At 54.5% G+C, this 19,877-nt stretch overlaps 8 protein-coding genes across 8 annotated transcripts; 3 read left to right on the top strand and 5 right to left on the bottom strand.

Annotated features, from left to right (window-relative positions):
- Window positions 1-1,022: 1,022 nt before the first annotated feature.
- Window positions 1,023-1,936, top strand: QC764_609390 (uncharacterized protein; the record flags this gene model as incomplete). The annotated part of the gene is made up of 2 exons (XM_062949416.1): window positions 1,023-1,088; window positions 1,121-1,936. The coding sequence occupies 2 exons, from the start codon at window positions 1,023-1,025 to the stop codon at window positions 1,934-1,936; spliced, it is 882 nt and encodes a 293-aa protein (XP_062798159.1).
- Window positions 1,937-4,777: 2,841 nt separating this feature from the next.
- On the top strand, window positions 4,778-7,010 carry QC764_609380 (uncharacterized protein; the record flags this gene model as incomplete). Its single annotated transcript, XM_062949415.1, has 3 exons — window positions 4,778-5,419; window positions 5,474-5,863; window positions 5,919-7,010. 3 exons carry the CDS (start codon window positions 4,778-4,780, stop codon window positions 7,008-7,010), a joined length of 2,124 nt encoding a protein of 707 aa, XP_062798158.1.
- A 535-nt stretch (window positions 7,011-7,545) lies between these two features.
- Window positions 7,546-10,153, bottom strand: QC764_609370 (uncharacterized protein; the record flags this gene model as incomplete). Its single annotated transcript, XM_062949414.1, has 2 exons — window positions 7,546-10,060; window positions 10,119-10,153. The coding sequence occupies 2 exons, from the start codon at window positions 10,151-10,153 to the stop codon at window positions 8,035-8,037; spliced, it is 2,061 nt and encodes a 686-aa protein (XP_062798157.1). The 3' UTR covers window positions 7,546-8,034.
- A 660-nt stretch (window positions 10,154-10,813) lies between these two features.
- QC764_0099580 (uncharacterized protein) lies at window positions 10,814-11,429 on the bottom strand (the record flags this gene model as incomplete). Its single annotated transcript, XM_062941065.1, has 4 exons — window positions 10,814-10,822; window positions 10,916-11,125; window positions 11,204-11,296; window positions 11,370-11,429. 4 exons carry the CDS (start codon window positions 11,427-11,429, stop codon window positions 10,814-10,816), a joined length of 372 nt encoding a protein of 123 aa, XP_062798156.1.
- Window positions 11,430-11,597: 168 nt separating this feature from the next.
- QC764_0099570 (uncharacterized protein) lies at window positions 11,598-12,316 on the bottom strand (the record flags this gene model as incomplete). The annotated part of the gene is given in 3 exon segments (XM_062941064.1): window positions 11,598-11,708; window positions 11,928-12,035; window positions 12,045-12,316. Coding segments are annotated over 3 exon segments (447 nt in total). The 5' UTR covers window positions 12,273-12,316.
- GPI8 (glycosylphosphatidylinositol anchor biosynthesis) lies at window positions 11,628-12,806 on the top strand (the record flags this gene model as incomplete). The annotated part of the gene is made up of 1 exon (XM_062941063.1): window positions 11,628-12,806. One exon carries the CDS (start codon window positions 11,628-11,630, stop codon window positions 12,804-12,806), a length of 1,179 nt encoding a protein of 392 aa, XP_062798154.1.
- A 505-nt stretch (window positions 12,807-13,311) lies between these two features.
- QC764_609350 (uncharacterized protein) lies at window positions 13,312-16,366 on the bottom strand (the record flags this gene model as incomplete). The annotated part of the gene is made up of 4 exons (XM_062949413.1): window positions 14,912-16,366; window positions 14,609-14,857; window positions 14,381-14,552; window positions 13,312-14,324 (listed from the first exon to the last, which is right to left on the bottom strand). Exons 1-4 carry the CDS (start codon window positions 16,316-16,318, stop codon window positions 13,312-13,314), a joined length of 2,841 nt encoding a protein of 946 aa, XP_062798153.1. The 5' UTR covers window positions 16,319-16,366.
- A 305-nt stretch (window positions 16,367-16,671) lies between these two features.
- On the bottom strand, window positions 16,672-18,213 carry CRC1 (carnitine transporter; the record flags this gene model as incomplete). Its single annotated transcript, XM_062949412.1, has 2 exons — window positions 16,672-17,803; window positions 17,865-18,213. The coding sequence occupies 2 exons, from the start codon at window positions 18,211-18,213 to the stop codon at window positions 17,130-17,132; spliced, it is 1,023 nt and encodes a 340-aa protein (XP_062798152.1). The 3' UTR covers window positions 16,672-17,129.
- Window positions 18,214-19,877: the final 1,664 nt, after the last annotated feature.

Here is a 19,877-nt window from a genome sequence, read left to right as displayed (position 1 = left end):
GGGAATTCCGGTATGGGCTTGGGTTTCACGACGATACGATCTCATTAGGCATGTAGCGCGCAGAACGGAGATTTCTCACCAAGTTTACTCATGACAATCAAATCTTGACTATACGTTGATTTCGAACATTTTACTTGCTGACGACATGTAGATGGAGGCCTCCCGTCAGACCAGATCATGAGGGCATCTACGCCCACCACCTCAGGCAGCCTTCGTCACATACAACAAACACTCTGCTGCGGACAGATCCAGCAGTCCCAAAACCCAGGGCTGAGTTGTCGCTTTCCGTGATTGCGGAAATGTGGTCTTGAATGATGGTTGACTTACACACTTGACCTTCCTCATACGGCGAAAAGATTCACCGATTTTCTAAATATGTCACCGATGAGAACCGGTGGGGTAGGTAGGTACCTACCTATGTCACTCTTAAATATTATCCTTCCTTTCACTTCGACAGTGGACGTGATCCGGCCACTGTGGATAGGTCAAGACATGCCTCTCCAGAGGAATGGCCCTGACATGAGCCGAGTACCATCACACATCCAAAGCCACCGCCAGGGCATGCACAGTATGCTCCCCAGGACAGTAAGACGGACAGATAGTCGATCCTGGTAAAGAGCTCAGCAGTTTTGAGGCGTATTTTAGATGCTGACTTTATTTTAAGAAATTCTCAATAGGTTCTTCATAAGACTATCTACTCAGCAGAAACTGATAACCACTGCCATATCATCTTGAAGCTCACTTGTCGTTGATAGACACAACAACGGACCCTTGTCCAGCAAGTGGCTGGGGTGGGCCTCGGCATCTGGGGAAGTGGGGCTGCGGGAACAAAAGCGGGAAGCTTGACTGACGTACCTACCCCACACCGCTATCGTGCCTAGTTGCCATTCTTATCAACCGCGCATCGTACTGTCTGTTGCGTCAAGAGCGAAGAGAGCCCTGTGGAGGCAAGCTGTCTATGAAAAGACATCGGAGAAGTGCCTGATAACATCCAGACGAGCACGAACACCTAACCTGACGACATGCCTCCGGATACCCCCCTCAACTCGCTCCCCAACGAGGCAAGCTTCGCCATCTTCCCCTTTTCTGTGCTACCCACTGTCATGCTAACCCCCGCCAGCTCCTCCTATCAATCCTCAACGACCTCCCAACCTCCGACCTCCTCCCCCTCACCGCCGTCTCCCACCACTTCTCCTCCATCGCCCTCCGCATCTTCCACCACCGCCTCCACAACCTCGCCGTCTCCCTCTCCCCCTCCGGCCGCCACAAGCTCATCCTAGAATGCTACCACCCCACCGCCAAAATCTCCACCCCCTACCTCTACTGCGAATACTTATCAACCGATCAGTTCTACGATGAGTCTTCCGACTCTGCCCTGCGGAACAGTCTAGGAGAAGTCTACTCCCACTTCAAACCCGTTCTCCAAGACGAGAACCGCCGTCCTCGAACGCGCTATCCCCGACGACGACCTGAACCTGAAGAAGAGGAGGAGAAAACTGTTCCCCATCAGGATATCTACCTTGATGCTGATGAGGGGTTTTCTCAACTCTGCGTTATCACGAATCTAGTCAAGCTCGGACCGAAGCCTGGGCTTTTTCTGTCACACGTTAACATCTCCGAGGGGCTTATCCGTCTTAAACGTAACTTTCTGTCGACGGCATCGTCAAATAGGACAGCAGAGTCAGAGGTACTGTGGGCAGATACGAAGCAGACTATCGGACTCAAGTTCAAGATTGAAGAAAAGGACACAGGAATAGAAAGGCCGGTATTGGTGGCGGAGGGGGAGGAACTGCCGGTGGCGTACAGGCTGCAGTTTGAGGAGTTGGTCGTCAGAACGGGGGAGTTGCTAGAGGCGTTTGAGGGGGCCGAGAGGCAGGAGGGGGAGGTTGATGGCGAAGGAAGAGAAGGTAGGGCTGTGGTTATTGCTGCTTTTTGATGGCTTGGTTTTGCGCTTTCCTGGAAATACCGTCTGGGTCATTTCGGCCATGCTATCATGGCGGAATAGAAAACAACAAAGGCGAACTCTACCCGGACCAGATCAGGACAGCTGACGATCAGGACAACGAGTACTGGAAGCGAACAACACTAAGATGAATGAGTTGTTCTGGTGTTTTTTCGCTCCTGGCATGGGATATTTGGCCGTTTACTGAGCCTCTAAGCCAGGATGACCTGGTTCTGATGCTCAATAGCAACGCCAAAAATATCCCGTGTCGGTATGATGATCAGAAACGAGGAGCAGTTTGCCGGCACCGACATCCTGGGAAGACCTCAGCAGCCTTTTCTAGACGGGAAATCGCCGCACTATGAACCAAAGCGAAGCTGTGTTTCTGCGCCCTGCTTCCCCTGCGCTGCCAAAAGAACAATCACTCACAATTCCGGGTGATCACTATCTAGGTTTCTACCTCTACGAGCAAGGACAGTCAGCTGTGCCCCGTCACCGGAGCCAAGTGTTCCACTGGACCGCTGTGCCCGCCGCGCCGGACTTTCTCCATCTCAGCTCGCACCTCACACCTGTGGTCCGGCTGCAGATGGTGGGGGATGGTACTTGACCGAAGGACCGAGAAGGTTCACGATGCACAGCAGGCGAACAGGACACAGTGCAATGAGATACAACCGATCATATGGAGGCCGCAGTCGGGGACCATACCACGATGCACATGTATACCGCGCGGCGCTATGGATAGGGATGAACTTGGCGCATCCTCAGAAACGGAGGCTTTTGCAGTGCATCAATGTAGATCGAAAAGAACAGGCTGAACTGGCATCACTTGCACAAACCTTGGTCCGTCCTCTTTCAAGTCAAGCGGCGTGGTGGTTTGCCGGGCAGAGCGGTGCATGATCGGCGTTGGGGTCTGGTACGACCACAGCTTCATCACTTTTATGCTCCTCTCTGTGGTTCTTGTTTGTGCAAGTACAAGAGAGGGACGGGTCGAGAAACCTGGTTGAGGTGACGTCCGGAAGGGCGGACAAATCATGCCTTGCGGGTTGAGGGGAAACAAGAAACAAATGGCGAACAGGGGGGAGTTGTAGCAAGCCGCTGTTATTTTTGAGAGACGGGTTTGTGTGAGCGACTTACCTGGTGGTTGGACTGCCATGTTTATGCTGAGAACGGGTCGACACGAGACGGGATCAGTGCCGTGGTTTGTGCAACTTTTGCAGAGCATCTTGGGCTCTCTTCAGATAAAATGCCGAAGAATGAGGGTATCAGCAGCTTGAAGAAGCGAAGCTGGAAGCTGTTTCGAGAAAACTGGTTCCCTGCCAAGCGACCTTCCACGCACTGACCGCACTCTACAACTTGTTCAACAGCGTCCTTCCGATACCCGAGCAAGGTCAGTGCTTCTTTCGGCGACCTGTAACACCCCCTCGACACAAGAGGGAAGTGTTCAGGGTTCCTCGTCCCAACTCTCCTCCGAAGACGTTCCACGACAGACGCCCATAATCCCCCGTGGCGAGAGTTGACAAATCCTTCAGTCAGATGTTTGCGGTTCAGCAACGCGTCGACAGCTAACAGAAGCGCTGCTGACTGGACAGTGTTCCGGCGGTGAAGAGTCAGTGGAGAAAGAAGCATCAAAAGAGCGAGTTTGCGACGGCACGGTCAAAAATGGCCGATGGTTGATGGCACGGCACGGCATGCGCAGGCACGAAAATGCAAAGGCAAGGAGGAGAGGCCTGACAGCCCGGCAAGAGCCGCTTCCATTCCTTCTTCAGCTGTGGCCCCACATCTTTACGGCGGATAGCGGGGCGCCCTTAGCGCGACCCCGCTCTTCGGGTCCGACCTCCCCCTCGCACAGGGCAGCTCTCAACGACGTCCCTTTCTAGGTGTCTCCCTGGCACATTGACAGAAGGGTTTCTGAGATTTTCATTCCCCCTAGCCAGAAGATATCTCGCTGAAGAAATCCCTACTATTGAGAATCAATGACGACTACCAAGACATTGTTTTCCCTAGCGACATCTTCAACAACAAACAACCCCGCGTTGTGTCACTGAACGTTTCAGCTGCTTGTTGGTCCCTGCACTCGTGAGCTCGGGCTTGTGTGAGGGGCGCCCTTTGGCTGGTCCAAGCGGGCCTGATCACCTCCATCACCGTCCCATTCCAGGGGACCTTGGATCTGACCCCGATCGCGACCAGGTACTGGTGTATGTACCACAAGTGCCCTTCCCACGCGTCGTGCTGGTTCGCTAGGGAGCTTGAGGCAGGCAAGGGGATGCCTGTCGCTGTCCTGCCTTGTTCTTGACGCTGTCAGCGATGACATACACAAAGGAAGATGGTTTCTTCTTTCTTCGGGTTTTATGAGCCGCAGTTGGCTTGTATTACCATGATCACCACCAAGTGTTTTCGCCCCTTGGCTGAAGGTCAGATCATCACTCTGGAGTCTTCCACCCAGTACCAGAATATATTCCCCCCCTTCTTGAGCCCATATTTGTCCCTTGCCATCATGCGTCCAGAGTGGCCTTGCATCGACAGCTTACCACTCAACCCTATCACGACCACCCAAGAATGTGAGGTCAATGCTTAGTGCTTGATTGCCCTCCCTTGCCCACATCACATTCTTTCTTTCTCTACTGCTACCCGAGGCTGGTACCCGTATAATGCCATGGTGGCCTCTCCCCTGGTTATCCTCTTTGGCCCCTTTCCTTTTCTAGTCTGACCATTCCTCGTGGCCATCTCACAGCAAACATTCGTCTGGTCTGCTGGACAGCGACGATAGACGATCGTTTATCACAAAACATCTCCTCAGCGAGTAAAGGTGTCATTCCCGTCGCTATCATCACCACCATGGGGCAGGACCTTGGGATAGACCTGAGGAAGGAGCTGGGGCTCAGAGGGGGGAGTAATGGGAACGATGGGAGCAGCACAGCGGGATTGATCGAGTCGTTTCCACCACCGCCTCCTCCAGCAAAGGAACCGCATCATATGATGGCCAAGAAGAAGCCATCACAGTCATCGTTGAACTCGACTAGTCCGACGGAGCCGCCAAATCGCCCATTACCACCGAGGCCGGTATCAAAGTTGGGAGGGGGGTTATCGAGGAGTACGACGAATGCGAGTGGGTTCACTGCCATCACACCATTACCACCTCCTAGCTTGCCTCCACCGAGTGTACCGCCACCAAGCGTGCCGGCACCAAATCGACCACCTCCACCGAAGCCATTACCTTTGAGTGTTAGGCCACAGGTGCCGTTGGGTATGAATCCGCCCACCAGACCAGGGACATCAACTACGGCGAAGACGACGACATCAGCAGCGACCGCAATGGAGCTTCCACCTGTTTCAACGACAGACTCAAAACCGAGAATGTCATGGACTTCGACGGCGGCGTCATCGTTGAATGTGCGGCGGAGGATAAAGTACGGGCAGGGAAAGTATAGCAGTGTGGAATTGGTCCCTCAGCCGAGTGATGACCCGGATGATCCATTGGTATGACTGTCCCTCTTGGCCTTTTGAAGGATTATGCTGATACTTGTGTGACAGAACTGGCCCACATGGCGCAAAGAAGTTAACTTTTGGTCACTCATGTTGATGGTTGCCATGACAGGGGTGACAAAGACGATATTTGTGACGGTTAATGCTCAAGTCTCCCAATTATATGGCGTGTCGTATACGGCTGCGGCCGCGTTGACCGGTGTGCCGCTGATTTTGTCGGCCATTACAGGGCTGGGGTGTTTAATTGCAGCGAGGATGGTTGGGAAGAGGCCGTTTTATCTGGGGTCGCTGATCTCGTTTTTCATCGGGACGGTGTGGAGCACCAATGTTGGTTTTGAGGGTGCGTATGGGCAGTGTATGGCTGCGAGGGTGTTTCAGGGGCTGGGCTGGGGAGCGTGGGATGCGCTGGTGTTGGGGAGTATTCAGGATACGTTCTTTGTAAGTTTCTGTCCTGCTCGTCTCTCAGGAAGAAATGAAACTGACCAAGGAAAAGGAACACGAACGCAACATCAAGATCACCATACACGCCATCACTACCACGGCCACCCTCTGGTTCCCCCCCATCCTCGGCGGCGTCGCCTCTCAATCCTCCGCCGGCTTCACTCTGCAATTCACCATCCTCAGCAGCTTCTTCGCCCTCGCTATCCCGGCCATCGCCTTGGGCTGCCCAGAAACAGTTTTCGACCGAGCATACACCCTCTCTGCCGCCGCCTCCGCCGCTCCCACACCAGGGACCGGCCTTTCCGGCCTTGGCCTCACCGGCACAGGCAGATACAAAACCTCCCTCCCGCTCGCGCCCTATAGGCTCCTCTCCTGGGAAACAGCCTGTACCTACCTCGCCAAACTCCATCCCTACACTTATTCCACCCCTATTTCCCCCTCCCTCCTCCTCCAAGCCCCCAGAGCAATGCTCGCACCCACCACCCTCCTCCTCTTCCTCGTCTCCTTCCTCCCCATCTCCGCCCTCTGGTCTTTTTCGTCTTCCCTCTCCCTCATCTTCCACCCTCTCCCCTTAAGCCTCCCCCCCTCCTCCATCGGCCTGTTCTTCTTTGGTCCGTTTCTGCTCTCCCTCATCCCAGTCATAACCTTTAATTATTTTTACCGGAAGTACTCCACAATCTTCACCTCCACCCCCAAAACCCACCTGTTCGTCACTGCGCTAGGGTTAGTCCTCTCGTTTATCGGAATTTTGACCTTCTCCCTCCACATCAGCAGCTCGCTCACTCCCAATCCCGATTCTCTCATGGCAACAGGCGCGAAAGTCAACCTCCCGGCGGTGGGGTTCGTCTTTGGACTTTTGGCAATGGGGGCTGCGACGCTGGAGCACGGGCTTCAGAGAGTGACGATTGGGGAGTCGACTGCTTTCACGAGCAGGAACTTGGGTGTCAAGATGAGGAATGAAGTTGATATGGGGTTTGGGGTGGAGTTTTACCGCAAGGTTATGATGGGTGTTTTTGTCATGGGGACGCAGACGGGGAACTGGGTTGTGTTTGAGGGGTTGAGGGATTGGGGCTTGGGTTGGGGGTTGCGGTGGTGGTTTTGGGGGTGGGTTGGCGACGGGGTGGTGGGTGGTGTGGGGGGATGATCAAGGGGGGACGGATGGGCTGTTGGGGGTTGATTTGGGGAGATGGGCAATGAGGGGGGGGGGATAAAGAGGAGTGGGAGTTTCTTTGATACTGACTAAGGGGGAGTAAAACTGTACGATGTTATGATGGGTTCAAGCGCCTAGGTAACGATGTTTTGATGATGATGGGTTTTTTTATGTTGGGAATCAGGGTATGATACCACGGCTGACAGCCGTCTTTTCTTTTTGGATCTTTGCAACAGGGGTGGGAAGGGGAAAGCATTGGGAGGAATTGGGGTGGCAAACTCTGTATTAGTACCACTCTTGATGAGCACACAGAACTCTTTAGAATACCGCTTTCTCGGGAATGACATCTTCCTTTTCCAATTATCCAGTCCTTTTCGGACGGTACCTTTTCAGCCTGTTCAGAAAAAACTCACCCATGGCCAAACCGGACCTTCTACTCACCCACAACAAGTCTTCTGGAAGGCCGCTGTCGAGCGTGATCTGGCTTGCCATCATGTGGTTCGGCCACGTTCCGCGTCGATCAAACTCCCCTAGATCAATCCGGCTAGATACGATACACCCAGAACATCGGACGATAGTTCGCCACACTCACTCACAAACCCCCCACCAGCACAAGCGGAGACAAGGGCAAATAATTACTACATCCATATTGCTACCATCATACACTAGGTACCTATTCAACCCCAAGCAAAATCCCAAACAAACTTTTCGCTATCCAATCCCATCACCATGCAATCATCCCTCTCCCCCGCTCCCTCCTCCATTTCATGTACCCCTTCTCACCATCCTATCCAAGTTAAAAGTACAGATAAGTCAAACAAGTCAGTAGTCCTCAAAATAGCTCACAGCCAGGTATCAACGAAGTGAATAGTCCGAGAAGAAAATACAACGCTCTCTCATCTCAAGTTCCACCAGACAATTTTTGAACAACGCTATGATAAAAGACAGCAACAAAAGGGGAATGATACAAACAAACTCGTGCTCATTGCAGGGGTGTTTCCAATATTCTCCCGAGTCGTCAACTCCGCTCAGTGACAGTCCACCGTCTCTTTGTACAGCTGGTATCTCTCAACCGATCTGCATCCTCAGGGGGCCTGGGTCCGTTGCCACCCCACAGCCCGCCAGGCCCATCCCCGAGCTGCTCCGACGATTCCGCCTTGGGAGTCGTGACGGGAGAAAATGACGGGGTGGGGATCCTTTCGGTAGTCCCTCTAGGACTAACAGAGAGGTTGAACGAATCCAGGTTGTTGGTAGTGCCAGGAACAGGGGTAGGGGTTGCTGCACCATCCACCTGCTCTGGCGTCTCGGACGAAGCTGGCTTCCGGTCCGCATCGCCAAAGTTGGGCAACAAGAAATCGTCGTCTTCGTCCTCTTCCGGCTGAGAAGAGATTGGAGACCAGAGACCGATCGACGGCCTATGCCCAAAGGTCGACCCCTTGTTTGCCGTGAAAGAAGTGACGCCACTCCCAACAGTAATGCCTCCTCCGCTGTTGATACCATAAGAGAGCTTGCTGCCAGTTGTTGGTGTGCTGCTGTATGTGTTCGAAGTGGTCCTTCTAAGCCCATTCAGAGCCATATTTGCCGACGACCCACGGGAGTTGTTGTTGTCGTTCCAGGAAAAGTTGCTCAAGGTTGAAGAAAACGACATGTGCCGCCCTCGAGGACCGTTCAAAACACTGGCCACCGAGACCGAGGGAGATCGGGAAGGGTTGGGTGTTGTAGGCGGCGATCTAATGTGATCACTGTTCGCAAACAACTTGAGGTCATACAACTGATGTACAGGCGGCAGGTCGTTGACGTTGGTAGTGTCCACATCATGAACCTCGGGCTTCCGTACAGCCATGGTCAAGGAGGCCATGCCGACGTCCATGAGCACAGGCTGATGAGTAATCGCCCCGATCAAAGCATTGCAGCCGGCACCATGAGACACCATGATGACAACCGCCTCCGTCTCGACATCATCATCTTCAGAGTCGGTGCCATCCGATCCTCTCCTAACAGGCTGAAAAGCAAACTTCGTCACCATATCTGTGGGATGTTCCGCCGTCGTATACCAGTTAACCAGCTTCTGGACGCCACTGCGGAACCTCTTGTGCATGCTGGCCCACTCCTCCGGGAAGCTTCCACCATCACCCCAGTCCAGAGGGGGTCCTCTGGAGTCCCATTGGTAGTCAACCTTTACACACGCATCCTTGGCATGAGCCACATAGCCTGGTGGGATAGTATTGTTGTTGCTAACAGCGTAGTGTGGCACCGGCGACACGTATCCGCGGACGCCGAGCTCGATTTTAGGAGTAGAGGGTCTCGTGCTCAGGCTGCTCGTTATGCTACTCTGACTGCCGATGCTGGGACTCCTAGGCAAAGCGTTACTCAGGGTAACCATGCTCCCAAGGCTATCATATCCTCCGTCACTAGGTGGTGAAGCCGGGCTTGGTCGACCTGTCGGACTCCAGAGGTGACCTTGGGAATTGGAATGGTGATGGCCACTGAAGGGTGGGTAGTGACTATAGTCTTCCCGTCTAAGGAGCTCTGACTTGGCAGAAGCAAGCATCATAACAGACTCGGGGGGTGGGGTGATGAGTTCGAAGTAGGTGGGCGAAAGCCATTCTCCAAGGAATGCGTCCAGTCGTAAAACAGACTTTCGAATTTTGACAGGTTTCTGTGGCGGGTCAGTAATGATATTTGGTGGCCGTGGTCGTCCCTCGAGTGCGGGAGGGGGAGTGGGCGGCCGCGAGTCCAGATCGGGAGGTCCAAAGGGGGTCGAGTCCTGTGCCAGTCCCGCGCCGATAGCGATTGAAGTCTGGATGCATCGAAGAAACGGCGAACTGTGCAAGACCACCTTGTATCGTTTTCGCTTCCTGTTTGGATCTGGGTTCATCCTCGCCTCAAGCTCGTCTACCTTTACTCTTTCCTGAAGAATCGAGGCAATTCGGCCACCCAGATTCTTGCATTGCTGCCAACCGCTGTAAGTGAGAGGTGGGTCGTAAGGAGCCGGCGATGAGAGATGCCACTGCTTGTCGGCAGCATCTAGCCGGTACCCGTGTCTAACCACTACGTCAACAGAGAGTCCCCTCCAAAAAAACGATGTGGCAACCAACTTACCTCACCACGAACAGGTACGCCGGTGGGCGCCCCATGATGATAAATTACTGTTTTGACTGTTTGCTGCAGCTGAAAGTGTGGAAGGCCGTTGGACAAGTGTCCACCAGAACAGACCCTTATGAGTACTACCACCGGAGAGGCCGTGGAGATTCTCGCCGACTAAGAACGTCACGATGTGGGGTTGGAGACGGGATCCTGGGTCGAGCAACCGTGGGGAAAGCGGGGATAAAGTTATTAGATCGACAACTGCCGCAGGATAGTGTATGGGCTAAGGGGGGGGGGCTTGTGTCGAGCCGTTGGTGGTTAAATAGAAGTCTGGCTGATCTGCTAAGGTGTTTGGAGGGGAGTTGGAGAGGAGACGGAGCTGGAAAGAGGGAGAGGCTTGTAGTTGTAGGTTTCGGTTCGCGGGCTGGTTTGTTTGTCGCTGGGGTGTCGATGCGATGGCCGGGCTGTGTGTGTGGACTGGACTGTGGGGGGGGCGGATGGCTGATGCTGGGTGATGCAGCTTGTTCCTCGAGCCAACCGCCGTGCAGGGCAGCTAACTGATGGCGCGGCTTTCAGGTTGATTTTGGTTACGAACAGCAGTAGGTAATGGCGTGGGTGCTGTGGTGCGATGCGAAGCAATGCTAGGTAGGTATGAGATGTATGCACCTGCTCAGGTGAAGGGCTCAGGTTGTGCTTGGTGTCAATGTCAGTCAAAGGTGCTGCTGCTGCTTTTGTGTGTATCCATCAGGTAAGTATATAAAAGAAGCCCATGCGATGTCCACTCCAAATAGCGTGGTTTTCCAGGGTCTTACTTGGTACGGGGCACTGGGGGCCAGTTCTCCAATTGTTGCCCCGCGGTCTGGTTGCTGCTTGGGCTGCCGGAAAAGTGTCGTCACGTCGTCACATGCTCCGACCTCTTCCCCACAGAGATCGGGACGTGTGATCAATGGCCTCGCCTTTTTTTTTTCTTCTCTTCCTGCTGACTTCTGGTGCAGCAAAAAACGAGGCCGGCCGCTCTGGGCCTGGAGCTATGGTAAAACCACCCCTGTTCCCAAGTTCGGCGTTCGGCAAATCCTAGCACCGCTGTTGCGCTAAGACACCATGGGCACAAAAGGCTTGTGGGGCTTGGCTCGTGTTTCACAGGTGCTCCCGCCCCAGAGCCAGAGAGAAATCTCCGTCCCCGGTTTTAAGATCTGTGAAAGAGAAAGGAATGGCTTATGTAATGCTTGGCCATCTGTTAGATTGGCCTTGGCACTGTGAAACGACCGCGACGTGTGTCGGCTCCAATGCTGACGCCCCCTGGCTTGGCTGACTGACTGATGGCATGGCGTTGAACGTCGACAGAAGAAAATAACCACCACCACCAGATACGGATATCACCAGAACAGGTGATTTTGTTTCGGGCGTCAATGTTTCCATCCGCCTGAGACTCGTCCCAACTCTAGACGCCAAGAATCCCGACCATCGTCCACTCGTTTGCCACAACACCACGACCTACCCACCAACATCACCAACACCACCAAGATGAAGCTCTCCTCCCTCCTCCTCCCCGCCTTCCTCCTGGCCGGCCCCTCCCTCGCCGAACACACCTCCAACTGGGCTGTCCTAGTCTGCACCTCCCGCTTCTGGTTCAACTACCGCCACCTCGCCAACGTCCTCTCCATCTACCGCACCGTCAAACGCCTCGGCATCCCCGACTCCCAAATCATCCTGATGCTCCCCGACGACATGGCCTGTAACCCGCGCAACGCCTTCCCAGGCACAGTCTACTCCAATGCCGACCGCGCCGTCGACCTCTACGGCGACAACATCGAGGTCGACTACCGCGGCTACGAGGTCACAGTCGAGAACTTCATCCGCCTCCTCACCGACCGCGTAGGCGAGGAGATGCCCCGGTCCAAACGTCTCCTCACCGACGACCGCTCCAACATCCTAGTCTACATGACCGGCCACGGGGGCAACGAGTTCCTCAAGTTCCAAGACGCGGAGGAGATTGGCGCCTGGGATCTGGCCGATGCGTTTGAGCAGATGTGGGAGAAGAGACGGTACCACGAGATCCTGTTCATGATCGACACCTGCCAGGCAAACACCATGTACAGCAAGCTCTACTCGCCCAACATCATCGCCACGGGCAGCTCCGAGCTCGACCAGTCGAGCTACTCCCACCATGCCGACAACGACATCGGGGTCGCCGTCATTGACCGGTATACATACTACAACCTTGAGTTCCTCGAGTCCGAGGTCAAGGACACGTCGAGCAAGAAGACGGTCGGCGACCTCTTTGACAGTTACACCTACGAGAAGATTCATAGTCATGCTGGAGTGAGATACGACCTCTTCAAGGGCGGGGCGGAAGAGGCAAGGAGACGGCTAGTGACGGATTTCTTTGGAAATGTCCAGAATGTTGAGGTGGACAGCGGAAAGGGGGAGACAAACGCCTCGTTTGAGGAGGAGATGGTCAGGCTGAGCAGGACGATCGCGGAACTACACACACGAGCGGAGGAGCAGGAGGCTGCCGAGAGGAATGCTACTGCCTCTGCGGCCAAGACGGGGAAGAAGCAGCAACAGCCAAGAAAGATTCAGCGGGTTGCGAAGCCGCTGACGGATGATAACTGGTGGACCAAGAAGATTGTTGGCGCGACGGCGCTGGCTGGGTGTGCGGCGCTTTGGGGGTTGGGGTCGTATCTTGAGGGTGTGGTATGAGGTTGGATGGTCGATCCTGAGCTGCTGCATGCAACGAAAAATCCCCTGCTGGGTTTTAGGAGCTTTGGTGAGAAATACCTACTGGGTTCCATTTTGAGTCTACACGCCTCACCAAACAGCACGGCCCGAAGCCCCTGAATTGGTCGAGCCGCGGAGAGAGAGGGAGAAGGACTCGGGTCCATGTACATACATTACAGGTAAACGACCTGGTTTCATATCGTCTTTTTACTTTGCTCCATCATAGTCAGCCAGCCATGTTTTGACAATTCATTTCAGGGGCCGTGATGCCCCCGACCTTGCACATCACCACACATCATGTTCATGTTCCGAGCAATGTGAAAGGTTTGCTGGTGCTGTACTCACTATACCTGTTCAAAACCCACTACAGACTATCCTCTGCTGAGTAACAAACCGCTGCACCACCAACTTTATCAGGGTATCAACCATGTCCCAGAAGCCAGGATCCATCATCAGTTTACCAACCGCCCCTCCCCCCGGCTCACTACTAGTTGAGAAACTTGCCCGAGCAAGCCATGCAGCTCCCCCGTCCGATAACCCCCTTGACCTCCTCCTTGATATCCTCGGGAACCTTTTGCAACAAAATCTCCGGCCTCATCGTCTTGAACCCGCATGTCCCGCAGCTCCGCGTCATACCCGGCTTCTGCACAGCAAGCCCGCTCAGAGCACAAATGCCAAAGAAATGTCCCTTCTCGCACCCAACCAGGTCCTCCTTCCTCATGCTTTGCGTGACGGCCGCCCCGCAAACCTCGCACTTTTGGTTCCGAACCACAGGAGCAAAGATCTGAGCAACATGTGCGTGTCGGGGATCCGACGACAGCGGGTAGTGCACGCCTGGCACGTCGGGGCCGCCGCCGTAGAGATACTCAAACAGTTTCCCTTCGGTGCTCATGGAACTCATCAAGGAAAAGTTCAGGTTGTCGTCGTCCATGTACATACTCAGGGAACGGCCCGAGGCGCGACGAGGTTTGTAGCTGAACAAGACCTGCGAGCGCTGCGTGTGCCAACCGCCTCGCTCGGGATGCTGCGTGCTGTGGGCAGAAACCAAGACAGCAGAGGCGCCGCCGCCAGCAGACAAGGTAAGACCATGGAAACGGAACCGATGAGGGTGGACCTCGGGGACAACCTTGACCTCCCTGGCGACATTAGCATCCGTGGTGAGGTCGATAGCCGTGAGTCCTTCGCCCGTGTAATTAATGCCTTCGTCATCCTCAAGGGTATCTTCCATGAGAACGCCGTCGTCAGACTCCTCATCCGAATCGCTGTCGTCGGCACCGTAGGCACGCTTCTGGTACATGTCGGCTGGGACCAATACCTCCAGCTTTTGTTGGATTGAGCGAGCCCACTGAAAGTAAGGACTGTTGGGGTCCGCGGCGAGAGCAGAAGGGACGTTGGTCTCATACCAGTTCGGCGTGGTAGGCGTGGCAGACAAGCGAACCAAGGTGTACAAAGGGGTCGGAGTTGGTCTGGCCGGGTCAGGCGGGGGGTGGACAACCATATCTGCATAACAAGACTTAGCAAACCCCAGACGAAAGATACACACTTGAACGTCTTACCAATGATGGGGTTCTCGCAATGCTGGAGGTTGTATGTGGTTCCGCAGACGCCCGTCTTGTGCTTCGCCGTTTCAGCCAGGGCTCCACTGGCAAGGGAAACCTCAAACGGAACAGGATGCCAGCCTGTAGAAATCATTCCCCGGCAGCCTATCATATCACCCTTGTGAAAGATCTATACGGCGTCAGTACCGTGAGACATCGACGCAGACCGTCTCGGCAGCGGCTTACCCCTTGCTCAAACTCAATAAACCCGTCCGTGGTCAGATGAACACATTGGCCGTGGGTGTCCTTGTTCTCAACCTGAAGCTTGGGCAACTGGCCTCTGGTCCACGGTTTGTCGATGCGAAGTTTGCGGAAGCCGACGTAGTTCCGGTCGAGATATCCAAGGACACACGTACGTCCACCATCATCCTCAAGCCAGGGACCAAAGCTCAGACCAAAGGAGGTGCCGCAAGGAACATAGTCTGGATCCATGGTCTGTCATCTGGTGTTAGCCCTCCATAAACTTTCCGCCCAGTTCGATCCGCTTACCGAAACAGGCAGATGGGGCCCCTCCGCCTTGAAGCGTACAAGCTCACGGACATGCCAGACCGTCTTCTCGGCAGGACCACCTACCGCCCTTCCCTTCTCCGAAACCTCTTCCACATACACGACTGTCTGTACGCTGATGATGGCGATCTCCATGGCATCGTTCAGCGTGGCCAGCAGTGCCTGGCCAGGGCCAATTTCCTGCGCCCAGGCGAACGTACGGATGTACTCGCTGTAGGCGGGCGACTGGCCGGGCACCATCATCCGCTCGCCCACGCCCCAAAGAACCAGCCAGGACGCGAGCTCACGGCGCTGCAGCATGTACCCGTTGGCGCTGCCGAGCACGTTCGCGGCCATGTCACCGTCGCCGTACATGGCGAGCGTCCCAGCTCCGGTGAGAATGCCGAGGATCGGGCGTCTGTTGACCCCGAGCTCGGACGGCGACCAGCTGATCTTGACGACGTGGTTCATGCTGCTGCCAACACTGGTGATCGGGCCAGAGCCCGCGCCGTATGGCTGATTTGAGCCGAGTCTGGCACCACCGCCAGCTGGGTCATCGTCAACACTGCTATCGTCTGAGTCATCTTCCCAGTCGTCATCATCGTCCCCCTCGACACCGTCGGCCTGATCACCATCCCCGGCATCTCGGCCATCCTCTTGACCATTTGTGTCCTTCTCAACACCCTGAGGCTTGGGCGGGGCAGAAGTCTTGTCGTAAGGAAAAGGCATCCCTTCAGCATCGTAGAGCTCCTTGTTGATCCGCGGGTCGAGTGGCGGAAAAGAGACGGGCATGTGTTTGCTACCCTCAGAGTATTGCGTCCGAAACATCTCTGGGTTGTACTTGCCTTTCTGTTCATTGGTTTCCTCTTCATCCGAAGACTCCGGGTCACCTCCCTCTGCGATCCTCTTCCTGCGTCTGGTGAGATCTGGAAACTCGGGAACAAAGACATGGACCGAGTCGTCAGCAGCAACAGCTAGGTCGCCATCGCATGAGAACTGAATGGCTCGCTTGACCAAGGGTCTCGAGTTGAGGGTCAACTCCCGAAGGGGAAGATACTTTTTAGAAAAGGTTAGATCTGCACCAACTCCTGGGGAGGAAGGGTTGCTGGTAGGATTGCAGGTGGGTTTGGCAGAGACATCCGGTGAGTGGATAGCTGGTCTGAGGTCCAGAGAGGAGGCTCCCAAAGTAGGAGAAGGAGGGAAACCTTCGTCATCATGTTCGATGGTCGGAATGGGAACACCCCTCTCGTCGGTTGTGGGAGCCATGATGAAGTCTGTATTTGAACCAACAACAATCTCAAGACAGAGATGAAGGGGTGAAAAGAGGAGAGCAGAATGAAAGGGAATCAGATCTTTCCGCTTGGAAGAAATGGACGAGCTTGATTTCACGGTTGCGGTCGGCAGTTCCATAAGAGATGCAGCTTTGCTGAGTTGCCCAGAGTGAAGAGTGCACTGAGCGCGACTCGCCCTCACCAGCAACAGCTAGCTTCGAAGTAAAGGAGGACGCGGAGTCAGACAAGTGCTTACCTTTTGTTTTGGGGGTTCTTTCGATGTGGAATCCATCTTGACTGCTTCCCAAAGCTTTTTTCAATCTCCCTGACTTGACGTCTGATGTTTTGAGTTGTCCGAAGACAGTCGAGGGGCTTTTTTGACTTACATGCACGGACCAGACACGTCAACTGTTATCTAACCCTAACCCTATCTGTCCCCCTTCTTGAGGATATGTTGTATATGAAAGTCATGGTTGAAATGATTGGTGAGTGTGTGAAAGCGAGGATGTTGGATCTCAGAAAGGCCTTATTTCGCAGTACAAGTCTCCATTTTCTTGCCTACGAATTTGGGGTGAAGGATAGAAAGGGGTGTGAATCCCGAGGGCACAATGGCGTACGATTCAAACCCTTTGTGTTGATATATGGTTTTGGTTATCAAAACACGAAAGGTCCGTATCATATGTCATTGTGCCCTTGCGATTCACACCCCCTTTCTATCCTCCGACATTCTAACAAAGTGAAAAGAAAACAAAATCACAATACATGTCTCTGCCAGATGCCATGCCGCAAAACCCAAGACTCCCTGTCCCGCTCTTTGAACAGAAAGTACCGCCTGAAACAAGGTATGATAAACAAAAACCCAAAAGTCAGTTTTTACAGATCCCTTCCCACGATGCCTAGACCAATAAGAAGATCCTCCCTGTCTATACCCTCCCCTTTACATCACTTCCTCAGTTGAAGACCTTGTTCATGGCCTGGTGCGCCAGCTCTACGCCCAAAAAGGTCGCCGCATTAGCAGGGACCGCTCTCGCCAACGCGGGCCCGAAACCAGGGAAGAAGGCCTTGTAACCACCCTTGGCATACAGGCCCTTGACGACGCCACCAATCGTGACATTGCCCTCCGCAGTCTGCAGCCTACTCTTCACCGTGTCGATAGGGAAGACAGGAATCCACATGGCCACACCAGCAGCGGCACCAGCGCAGGTAATAGCCGTCAAGCTCAACTTGCCGCTGGCCTCGCCAGTCACGGGATCCTTGGGGGTGAGCGCCCGCTTGCAGTACTCATACGCAGCGAAATAAGCAGCCGAACCGGGACCATCACGGGCGAGGGTGGCGGCGGAACCGCGGAAGACGGAGCGGACACCGCCCTCGCGGTAGAGCTGGCGGACGACGTCCATGCCGCCGCTGTACTTTGGCTTCTCCCCGGGGGCGAGCTGCTTCTGACCCTGAACCTGGAGGATGACCTTGACGCGCTCAAAGGGGGCGGTAATGGCGGTCATGGGGATGGCGGAGAAGAAACCGGCGGCGGAAATCTGGGCAATGGAGAGGTTGCCATCTGGGCTGACGGTAGAGGTGGAGCGGACGATGCTCTTGCCGAGGTCGTAGCCCCAGAAGGAGACGGCGACTGTTCAAGTAGCAAATCAGCATTCGCGCTTCCGAGGAAAAAGATGAAAGGGAATACTCACACATGGGCGTAACACCGACCAAGGGCGCGCTCACACCAGCATACAACCCTCTCTTCAACCCATCCTTGGCCACACTCTTCTTCACCACATCAATCGCACTCGAGTACACCCCCTTCTCAGCAGTCTGAAGCCTGACCTTGACCAAGTCAAAAGGATGACCGACAACCACAGCGCAGACACCACCAAAGCCACCGGCGACAAACGACCGTACTTGGGCCAAGCCCGTCGAAGCCGCCGCCTTGGCGTCCGCCTTGAGCTCCTCCTTGCTTTCTGGGATGTGGGGGATCTTATCGGCCACGGCGTCGGGGAGGACAGCCTGGAGCTTCTGGTCGGGGGATGTGGACGACATTTCTGGTTGCTGTGGAAAGTGGCGGCGAAGAGGGAGAAACGGCTGAAGAAGAGGGACCGGGAAACGGAGATCCGGACTTGTTGAAGGTTTGTTTAGACTTTAGACTTTCGGGACCCTTATGCACCCCTGATTTTCCCACCGGATTTCTGAAGAAACCTCGTCTGGTGTTCCGACTGTCGCGTGTGTCTGTTCTGTTCTTGAGATATGGAGGGGTTGTCCTTGTCGGCTGTGTATCTCTGTTCCTAAACAACAGAGTCTGTGGAGGGGGTAAAGCAGGCAAATGGCAAGAGACACTGTGGAAAAAAAAAGGAGAATTGAGCGCAAAACTGACGTGAATGAAAGGGAAAAAAAAAGGATCGGCGCAAACGAGGTGGTTTTCAGAGAGAAAGCTGCCCTTTGCGCGGAACACACGCTTGCAGCAGCCACGGACGTCACCCACACCCCGGACCCCAAGAACCTCGGCAAAAAGGAGCCCCGCCAAACCGAACAGCGGCCACACACTCACCTCTCCTCCCCTTTGTGGACAGGTAAAAGGTGGGATGTCCCCTGGGCAGTGATCACAAGGGAATTACAGTTCCCTCTCCCTCAGCCTCAAGACCCAGCTAGGCGGTTGGACTCCTTTGTAGAACATCCCCCAAACTCCTCTGTCCCTGTTTCTGTGATGCCTCTCTCTCCTGTGCCGGCAGCCAACGGCAGTTGAAGTCTACACCACATTTTAGTGCGGCTTTTAAAGAGGGAGCTACCCGCTAATTATAAGCCAAGCGCAGCGAATCTGCCTTCTCCCCGCAAAGAGCTTCACCTCTCCAGACACACAGCCTGACCTTATCCTCCCTCGGTCGTCGGTTGTCATTATTTCTCTCACCCCCATCCACGAATCGACTTTTGGCAAAAAAATAAAACCGAGAATACAACGGCCCTTATGTCCGCGTTGCTGTGTATGTACACCCTCCCCCGTCCCCCAACCATCCCGCGTCGCCACTGAACGAGGAGGGGACCCTTTCCCACAGTTCTGGAGGTGGATTCTTTTTGGAACAGATTGCCAGGTTGAGCGTGGGGTAGCTCTTTGTGCCCTGGTTATGTATGTATGCCATCCTCGGTATCATGGAAGGGGCATCATTCGGTCAAGTGGTTGAATTCGCATAATGGATCCTCTGACAAAAGTCATCCGTTAGAATAAGCCTCGAGTCTGTCAGCCTGAGGGCACAGCATCGGATAGACGGATGACTGCGTCCCTGGCCAAACAATGGCTCTCGGTTGAGTTCAGGTGTGACCTGCATTCATTCCCTCCTGAAGTCTTGTGGGTGTGTGGAGGGGCATGTCTCGACCGACGCCAAGCGCGGATCGAGCTACACACGCCAAGCCATTTCTCTGGGGATTTGCATGTGAAATGCGTCAGCCAAGGGCATTTTTGGGTTCGCGATGGCATATATTCAACCCTAACCCCAGGCGATGATGCTAACAGTGTTGGCATGAGCAAGGCACAACATTCAATAGCAAGTGATCATGGTAATCCATTGACCCGCTAGATACAAGTGACCGATAGCAAACGCATACATGCCATGTACACCATTTCCTTCTCTGATACGGACTACACCTCCTCTGCCCTCTCCCGGATTAAGCGTGCGTGAGCCATGCTCCCTATCTTTCCTCGGACCAAAAACCAA

The sequence above is a fragment of the Podospora pseudoanserina genome, chromosome 6 (assembly GCF_035222485.1).
Source record: "Podospora pseudoanserina strain CBS 124.78 chromosome 6, whole genome shotgun sequence".
Taxonomy (NCBI): domain Eukaryota; kingdom Fungi; phylum Ascomycota; class Sordariomycetes; order Sordariales; family Podosporaceae; genus Podospora; species Podospora pseudoanserina.
This window is presented reverse-complemented; position numbering and strand designations above follow the sequence as displayed.